Source organism: Sinocyclocheilus anshuiensis, unplaced genomic scaffold (assembly GCF_001515605.1).
Source record: "Sinocyclocheilus anshuiensis isolate Anshui unplaced genomic scaffold, SAMN03320099.WGS_v1.1 scaffold70, whole genome shotgun sequence".
NCBI lineage: Eukaryota > Metazoa > Chordata > Actinopteri > Cypriniformes > Cyprinidae > Sinocyclocheilus > Sinocyclocheilus anshuiensis.
The window spans coordinates 3,054,794-3,064,065 of NW_015542377.1; the positions used below are offsets into that span (position 1 = coordinate 3,054,794).

Sequence of the window (9,272 nt, forward strand, 5' to 3'; positions counted from 1 at the left end):
AAAGCTTGGAGGCACGGCATACACCTTGATGTCAAATAAAATAAATAAATGACAAAGTTTAAATAAAGTAAAAATCAGCAAACACTGTGGAACAATTAAATAAGAAACGAATGTTTAAAAAAAACGTCGAAAATCACCTTAGATAAACGGCAAAAGTCAACAGGCTTTTCAAAATCCAAAATACTGCCAAACAGGCATTTTTGCATTTCGTTTCTAAACTAAATCATCCGCGATCGTCTTGTCTGTCTCACCTCGCCTCACTCTTCTTGTCAGTCAGCTCGACTCACTCTCCTCACTGGAGAAATTAAATCTGATCTGTGATGCGACTGTCGTTCGGCACGCTGCATTGAGCATCCGCATTCAGTTTTTAATTGTGGTGTCTGTTCTTTTACTGAACTAAATGATTTTTATTACTATAAAAAATCTAAACGACGGTGGGGGTCGGTGCCGCGGTGGGCAAGTGACGTAACCGGTGTTGCAGCTTAACACCGGTATAACCGTTAGCACCATCTATCGCGGCAAGCCTAATAAGAACTAGAGCCCGACTGATATATCGTTTTGCCGATATTATCGGCTGATATGAGCCTGTCGCCAATATATCAGTATCGGCGAATATGCTGCCAATATGAAATTTTTTTACAGAACATATAACGCAGATAAAATGCTTTAAATGGTGTAATTACTTAGTTTGTCCAGCAGATCGCGCTCCATTGTTTGCTGCTGGTGACCTGGATGAAACGCTTTAAAGCTTAAGTCTATGGAAAAGCATTGAAACTTTGTACGGCCATATCTCCATAACGGCGTGGCTAATCCGCACCAAATTCGGGGGATCCCTTCAGCTCGAGGAACCTTCTCGAACGCAAATCGAGTGTAGGTCTAGAGGCCCGCTTTCGAATGAGACCACCCCTGCGTCGATAGCCCCCGGGGTTCGGGAGTTACGGGGTGGTTAAATTCGCTGTCTGGCACGACTGATCAAGCGATCCCGGGTGGCTACCGACGCGCGGAGAGTGGATTCGTGAGGGCTCCTTGAGCTGAAGGGATCCGCCGAATTTGGTGGAGATCCGCCGGCGTGTTCGCGAAATAGTGACATCAGTCAACACTTTCACTTCAGTAAGGAGGTCTCTTTTTCAGGAAGCAGCATTCAAGCGCTGTCTTATTTGACCGTAAGTGCCCTGCGAAGTGGACTTCACATGAAATTCCGCCATGATTCCAGTTCCAAGGGAACGTACACGTTAAATTCAAAGGGCATTACAGTGCGCGAGATGTGAATTTATATTGTATTTATTTACAGAGGTATATTATGTCACACTTCTCTAGTGAGTTACGTCTGTGTGTGAAGACCAAATCCGTGAAGGAATGTTCCGAAGTGAAATAAACTTCAAAGGAATAAAGTTGAATGGAATTTAATTGAATTAAAGTTGAATGAACTTCAACTTTACTGTTCAGTGCACTGATGTCAGACTCATTTTGGATAATAATGTTTATTGTTAAATTGTTAAATGCCCTGCCTCCATTACATATCTTTGTCACGTCATTATAAGTGTTTGATCACCACATTTGAGTGATCATTGCAAAAAATGTGTTTATATTCTGTTTATGTATATACTGTATTCTATATACCAGTCAAAAGTTTGGACGCACGAATGGGAAAGTGTCCAAACATTTGACTGGTACTGTACTATAATATACACAAAGAATATATTTTTTAACTCCCAAATATCGGTATCGGCCCCAAAAAAACCCATATCGGTCGGGCTCTAACTCCCTAATATCGGTATCGGCCCCAAAAAACCCATATCGGTCGGGCTCTAATAAGAACACTGGTCAGGTTTACTGTACTCTACATACATCATGTCTTGAAAGTTGCAACCTAAACCACTTGCACTTTTAGACAAAAAGCCAAGCAACATTGTTTAAAAAAAAAAAAAAAAACACTTTGAAACACAGGATTTTACTTAACAGAAAGTCCAAAAAAGATGATCTCTGTACTCTGGGTCACCCTGCAAACTGGGTCAGGTTAGAAAGAAACCTTACTGCTCACCTGAACAGCACCACTCCCTTGATGATCTCATCAGTTTAAAAAAAACTTAACATTAACTGAATCATAACAGTCATAGTAAAGTTGACTTCCTCTTAGTTACTACAATGTGACTGGGATGGCAAAAACCTGCCAAAATACCAGAGTGAACACAAGATTGACCTTTTGATAGTTCAAAAACAAACCAAAAAATGCTTGACCAGACTACTGCTCAGAAAAGACAAGATTGAGAGAGGCAATGCTGAGGCATTTGGATACATGGGGAGAAAAAAAAATCCTCTACTATGATCTCACAATTTCTCACTTTAATCTAATCTGTACTTATCTGGACAATCTTGGAACAATATTTTGCAACACGTCTCATTTTACGGCCTCACTAGGATGAATCACTTATATTATGTGATTGCTCGTTATATATCACAAACACTTTGGATAAAAGCATTTGCCAAATTAATAAATACATATAATTTAATTTAACAATTAATAGATTCTACAAATGGAGAAAATGCATTCAAATAAGACATTTTCAAATAAATAAAACAATTTTATCAGAATGTTTTTTTTCTGCACTGGTGCCCCAAATTAGGAAACTCTAAACTTGTCCTTGTTTCAAAGAAGCAGTACTCTCATTTTATTTCCTCCCAATGTCACTCTGCCCTCACCTGATGAATGATCACACAAGACTAAAAACAAGGAGCCAATAAAACTCTTGCAAAACAAATATAATAAACTTACTCAAACGTGTACAAAGTTAATTATACACAATATAAAAACACACAAAACCCTGTGTGCACTCTGATGTCCTGGGGGGGGTGTTGTTTTTAAAAAAAAATAATATTCCATCAGTCTGGAATATAATGTAAATAAACAAACCAGTCTTACAAAATGTAAATAAAATAAAGAAGATAGAGTACTAGTCATCAATCAGTTCAGTTCTATGCAACAAACTAAGCACAAACAAACAAAAAAGCCTTATTGCTCTGGATGTCTCTGCCTTCACATTATCACTTGATAAGTGATCTTTCCAAGAAATGTTCACTGTCATAATGTGCTTGATCTATAAGCACTGATCCATTATGGATGGACCGCATCCATGCACTGCGCTCGTTCTGCAGGGCAGCTGCGTCACATGCACCAGTATCTAAGGTCTGCATTTGTATAGTGCGACGTTTACCTTGCATATTAAAATAAACATGCAAAGTATCAGTGTTAAAACGGATCAACTTTCCAGTGAAAGATCACTCACCTCGTCTTTTCCTTCAGTGCTGCTCTCCTGCTGCTCAAAGGTGCAGAGTTTCCTTTTGTTTTTGCTCTCAGTTCTCTTCATTCTGATGGATGGGGGTTGAGTAATACGCTACAATAGTAATATATCGGTGTTAGAATCCGGTGGTCAGTGCATTTAGATGGTGAAACAAGCTTTGCTCTGATACATGGTGAGCAAACCTCTCCTCAACTTTGTTCCTCAAGCACAAAGGCAGAATCAATGGTGAGCGCAGTTTCGACACCGTGGGTTTTGTGTTGCTCTCTCGAGCTTAAGTAACAACCCGAGTTGCCATGACAGCTTTGGAATCATAGCCAGTCAGTTATCTAGTCAATACTGTTTTGTATTCAGTTTTACATGAACTATGCGGTTTTAGCGCGGCAAATCAACCGGCGGAACTCGTTAGCTGTTTGCTGATAAAGTTTGACAACATCCGCAAAATAAACGCCTTTCGGGTTTACAAAAAATTACGTAACTGTTTAAAAACAATGTGTAAATATACTCGCCGGGCTCGTATCTGTCAATGTGAGATTATAAGGACAGTTCACCATTACGCTGAATAGCGCGGCGTTTCCAACTTGTTAGCCGCAGTTTCAAGTTTCTCTCTTCTCTGTAAACTAATACGTTAGCATTCCGGAGTTTTCTCAGCCATAACAAAAACAAACACACGATTTTTCTTCATCCCGTCAACTGCCTGACTGACGAGATACTTTGCGCGGCGCCACAACACAGCTCGAGCTCAACTGTTCATCATGTCTCGTGAGTCAGGTCCATAGACGCGCGAGCTGTATTTTGACACAGATCATCCTGCGGGGGCAAAGCTCCGCTTTTCTCATCCTGCGGGGGCAAAGCTCCGCTTTTCTCCTCCAATCTCACTCTTCTTCAAACGTCAACCTCGTCGGTGAGGGGAAACGGCTCGGTGGCGAAAATAATTGCTAATCAGAGCTGGTCCATGTCTATGGCGAGTGGATCATGCCGGGGCTAACCTACCGAAGTCGACAGTCGTGTACTTTTACATGTGAGAAGGGGTACGTCGTAACACAGACACGTGACACCAACGCCGTAGATAAGTACGTCGCAACACAGACACGTGACACCAACGCAGTAGAGAAGTACGTCGCCACCACAATAAATTAATATCTTACCCTCATGTTTTTTTTCTAGGTTTTTTTATTTTCTTTGTTATCCTTATTATCAATCATTCACTTTTTTTCTTTTACTTTCCTGTGTTCTGATGACATTGAATATATCCTTGATACAAATTGTGTATTGCATACAAAGCTGTATGTCATTAATGTAATCTCTGTACTGTTTACAAACATAATAATTAAAAAAATAATTCATTCACTTTCTCTTGGAGATTAATGACTGCAAATTATACACCATCAAAGTCGCAATTTTATGTTATGTTGACAATTATTTACATCAACTTCAAATATAAACACACATTTAATAATTATAATCTATAAACATAATATTCTGGGATATGTCATTCTGAGCTTTTACTTTTGATGGTGGTAAGAATTTTAATTAACACAGCTGACTATACAATGTGTGAATACATTAGCTCAAAATATCAGACTATATGCGATATTGTTTTACGTTTAGGAAAACAGTGAATGGTAATGATAATTCATTGCTGCTTTATATGTTGTGGGGAGTGGTCTACAATCTCTTAAGTTCATCATAATTACTAATTGAATCGTTAGAAGTTTGGGGTTGTCAGAATAGTAGCTGCATAAAAAATATTAAGAATAAAATTTCACGAATCACTCGCCATACATATCGTTGGTTTTCTTCTGGGAGGAAATCTAACAGCTTCCTAAAGCTCGGATCAAGTGAATGACCGTCGGTGCGAGCCTAATGCTGATCTGAGTTCAGTCTGTACGAGCAGAATCGAAGTAGTACACTGGAGCGCTGATCTGAGTTCAGTCTGTATGTCTTGCATTGCATATACACTGAGGGCTGATCTGGGAACGTTGTTTCATCCAATGGTTTAGAAGGGGCAAATAAAAAGATCGGTTTTGGTGAAAAACGACTTAACTTTGTCTTTGCTGCCATCTGCAGACGAAAGTACAAAATTTTACAACAATTACTGCATTTTACTTCTGCACAATCATTTTAGGTTGAAAGATGGCACAGTACAAGGTGAACAAATTAATTGAGATATACTGAGAGAAAAAGAAGGCTCAGCAAATCTGAGCAGCAGGCTTAATTTCTTCATTCTTGATTTCTTTATATTATTTATTTTTAATTAAATTATACCCAATGGCAAATTCTCCATGTTTGTTATTGAATGTGGTTGTGAAATGAGATGACGGGGAAGTATTTGCAAGTTAATGTAGGGAGCACTGAATTCTGAATTGCTGAACAGATGAAGCATTCATTTAAGCCATAAGATATATACGTTTTTGGTTTGTGTCAGAAAAATTATGTAGGAGGGCATAGCATGAAAAAAATAGCACGAAAGATACAATAAATTTGGAATAGCATGTAGCAAAATAATCTGTACATTTTGGTGGATCTTACTTTAAATTGTGTGATTGTGTGGCCAAGTATGGTGACTAGGGGTGTGCGATATATATCGTCTGCGATAATATCGTAATTGTTGTTTTAACGATGTGCGATTTGTCATTATCGAGTATTTTGCAAAAACCATTCAAAACATCCCCAGAGCGCACGCATACATTACGTGAAGTCTAGACTAGCGCGTATCGAGATATAATTTTTTGTCAATATCGCACACCCCTAATGTTGACCCATATTCGGAATTTGTGCTCTGCATTTTACCCATCCAACTGCGCGCACACACCCTGAGCAATGGGCAGCCATGTGCCTTGTTCAAGGGTCTCACCTCAGTCATGGTATTGAGGGTGGAAGAGAGCACTGGTTATTCACTCCCCCCACAGACAATTCCTGCCAGACCTGACGCAACCTTTGGGTTACAAGTCCGACTCTCTAACCATTAAGCCACATCTGCCCCCTTAAGTGTAGTTTTGTAAAGTTTATTAATTGCCATCAAGTAATGTAGAATAATAAGCAATAGCATTAAAAATGAAAACTCTCAGTAGCATATTCATATTACACAGAATTTGTTTTTTCTAAAATCATTAAGAGATAAGACAACAAAGAGAAATAATCAGAAAAACGAAAGTTTACTTGTTAAATACAATACAGATTTTCATTTCAAACCTTTTAACATTTGAAACTTTAAGTATGCAGTTCTATATTTTTTATTTTACAGTATTTTACTACAAACAATCTAACTGATACAGTATGTAAATTCATATTAAAAGTGAGGGAAAACCATTTTAATTTGAATTCACTACTGTAGTATAATATCTGTATGGACAATAATCGTACAAGAACAACAAGAAACAAAATTGATATTTTATAAAAAGGAAGAGAATGGAATTAAATGCAATTAAAACTGAAAATAGCCGGAATCACCGTTAAACATGTAGAATATGGTGTAACTTTATCAGCGATGACACTTTTAACATTTAATATTAATGGATTGACAATGCAAATGTGCATAGTTCATGTATCAGAGAAATACTTCTTCTCAGGATAATACTGCTTAATGACAATAGTGCCCATCAAAGAGAAAAAGGCTACAACTGTGAGGATGGTCCTCAGTCCTTTAAACCAGCTGGGATATGTGGGCAGGAGGGACAGGTCATAATGCAATGCTATCCCAAGCCCCATTATCACAATCACAGCAGACTGCGTAATGTCATGGCAAAAAAGCAGTGCTGTCCACGCAATCAGAGAGGGAACCACACTGTTGGCTAAATTGAGCCAGTCAGGTTTTGCTGGACTCCCGGCAGGCAAGGCGAAACCCCAGCGTACCCCACCAACAAAGGAAACAATGGACGCTCCGTATGCAACTTGAGCAAATGCAACTTCAGGAAGGTACAGCTCTGTGACCGCCATAAGTAGAGGAGCTGATACAAAAAGTATGAGACCAGATAATCCAAGATAGAGGGCAGGATTTGGAGCTTTCTTCAGGTCTCTCATGTCATAACGAACCAAATCAAGTTCTCTTGGTGGACTCTCTTCCTGAAGACGTTTCTTCAGTCTCTGTGCAGACCAGTGAAATGACTGGGCTCCCAGAACAGAACCATCAATATGTCTTGGCGGCAGCTGTCCATATAAACCTCTAGTAAACGGTGTTGAAGAGTGAATGGTCCGCTGCCCTAAACAGGCAAACTTGCTGGACACCTGCAGGAGGCCACTCCACTGCCTTCCCTGTTATTATGGAGGAAAGAAATGTCTGTTAAAACAATTATTTATGAGAATTCCCATAAACAACGGAAAATGCATCACGTGTTGGAGGTCTATTACCATTAGGTAACACAGAGTACTGTTGCTCATAAGGGGAAAAAAACGGTCAAATAAAATAGAAAGTGCAACAAAACCTTATGGGTTAAACGTTTCACTCACCCCAAAGTTACGAAGGATGTGACGTCCGATTATACTTTTCAACATTTTACCTACAATTCAAATCATAAAAAAACATTATTAAACCTTTGTTCGAGGACAGTCATTGCAGTGCTGTCTGATCGAATCAGATCCGTTTAAAGTTAAGCCGCTGAATTGAATTACATGTTATAAAAGCTAACATGCTAACTGTGCACCCAGCACAAGCAGTGCTTATCTGTTAGAGACAGATTCGAATAAATTATGAAAACATACCTTAATTTCATATCATAATGTCGAAAAATAAAACGAGTTATTATTAGTCAGCAGAAGGTCATTACAACGCGTGTGGCAATGCGAAGCCAGACACATCATAGCACGAAAAAGCCCCGAAAGTTCTTATAAAAGTCCTACGGAAGTGTCCAGGGTCATGTATTTAAACTCAATTAGAATGCCTGTAATTACTGATCAAAAAAAAAAAGAAGACACTACAGTAGATGTTTATGGATAGGATGGAGTCTCCTGGGAATGGAATGTAGAAAAAACAACTGCAGTTTAAAGCTATACTTTAAAATGTATTAAACATTTTAAATGTCAGATATTAATTGTGGTCAGGTCTGACTAAAAATTAATACAGAAACAGAAAAAAAACAAAACAAAGGACAATGGAAGTCAAAACAAGAGAAGAATGCTAGCACAGAATGAGCATTACACAGCAGGTTTTATTTATAGCTGTAATATGAAGAAAACAACTCCATGTTGTTGGTCATTATCATAGCTATGTTCATTAATTCATTTAATTAAGTAATAAGTAATTAATTTAATTTAAAGTAAATTATTCATATTTTATTTATATCATAGAAATGAATATTAAATGTTTGCAAAATGTTCTTTATATGGGTCTGATGAAGCAGGTTCACATCTCTGGATCACTCATAGGCATAATGCGCTGGTCCTTCTGAAGTGGTCACTTAAGAGCATCCGGATTTTGGATTGGGAGGGTCAACTGTTTTTTATAAAAAGTGAAGTGACATGTGGCCAAGTATGGTGACCCATACTCGGAATTAGTGCTCTGCATTTAACCCATCCAAAGTGCACACACACACCCGGAGCAGTGGGCAGCCATTTATGCTGCGGCGCCCGGGGAGCAGTTGGGGGTTCGGTGCCTTGCTCAAGGGCACCTCAGTCGTGGTATTGAAGGTGGGAGAGAGCGCTGTACATTCACTCCCCCCACCTACAATCCCTGCCGGTACAAGATTCGAACCCACAACCTTTGGGTTATTAACCATTATCATAACCATAATCTAACCATTAGGCCACGACTTCCCATTTATTAGCCGTTTTGTTTTGTTTTTAACAAATTAATAGATTTTTCAAATATGTATGGGTGATTATTGTCTGAATGACACATCATAGTGTTTTTGCAAAAGAGGGATTTACTGTTTCTGTGAGACCTGATATTGTATTGTAAATTTCAACTGCTTCACATAACTTCCAACAGGAAAAACGTTTCATTCGTTTGCTCTTTTAAATAGTTTTTTTTTTACAGTC

General features: G+C 38.6%; 2 protein-coding genes across 2 annotated transcripts in view; both read right to left on the reverse strand.

Annotated features, from left to right (window-relative positions):
• LOC107692432 (microtubule-associated serine/threonine-protein kinase 2-like) overlaps window positions 1-4,300 on the reverse strand; it is a 183,754-nt gene extending 179,454 nt beyond the window's left edge. Inside the window, exon 1 of the mRNA XM_016491479.1 lies at window positions 3,285-4,300. Coding sequence (XP_016346965.1) covers window positions 3,285-3,365 — 81 coding nt within the window. The 5' untranslated portion in view covers window positions 3,366-4,300. The remainder of the gene's footprint in view (window positions 1-3,284) is intronic.
• Window positions 4,301-6,744: 2,444 nt separating this feature from the next.
• Window positions 6,745-8,114, reverse strand: LOC107692399 (transmembrane protein 69-like). Its single transcript, XM_016491438.1, has 3 exons — window positions 7,998-8,114; window positions 7,746-7,795; window positions 6,745-7,550 (listed from the first exon to the last, which is right to left on the reverse strand). The coding sequence occupies exons 2-3, from the start codon at window positions 7,788-7,790 to the stop codon at window positions 6,840-6,842; spliced, it is 756 nt and encodes a 251-aa protein (XP_016346924.1). The 5' UTR covers window positions 7,791-7,795; window positions 7,998-8,114; the 3' UTR covers window positions 6,745-6,839.
• Window positions 8,115-9,272: the final 1,158 nt, after the last annotated feature.

Coding starts and splice junctions, on each gene's coding strand:
- LOC107692399 (XM_016491438.1), bottom strand. CDS start 7,790: ATGTTGAAAAGTATAATCGGACGTCACATCCTTCGTAACTTTGGG. Junction 7,551..7,745: donor ACATCCTTCGTAACTTTGGG/GTGAGTGAAACG, acceptor CCATAATAACAG/GGAAGGCAGTGGAGTGGCCT.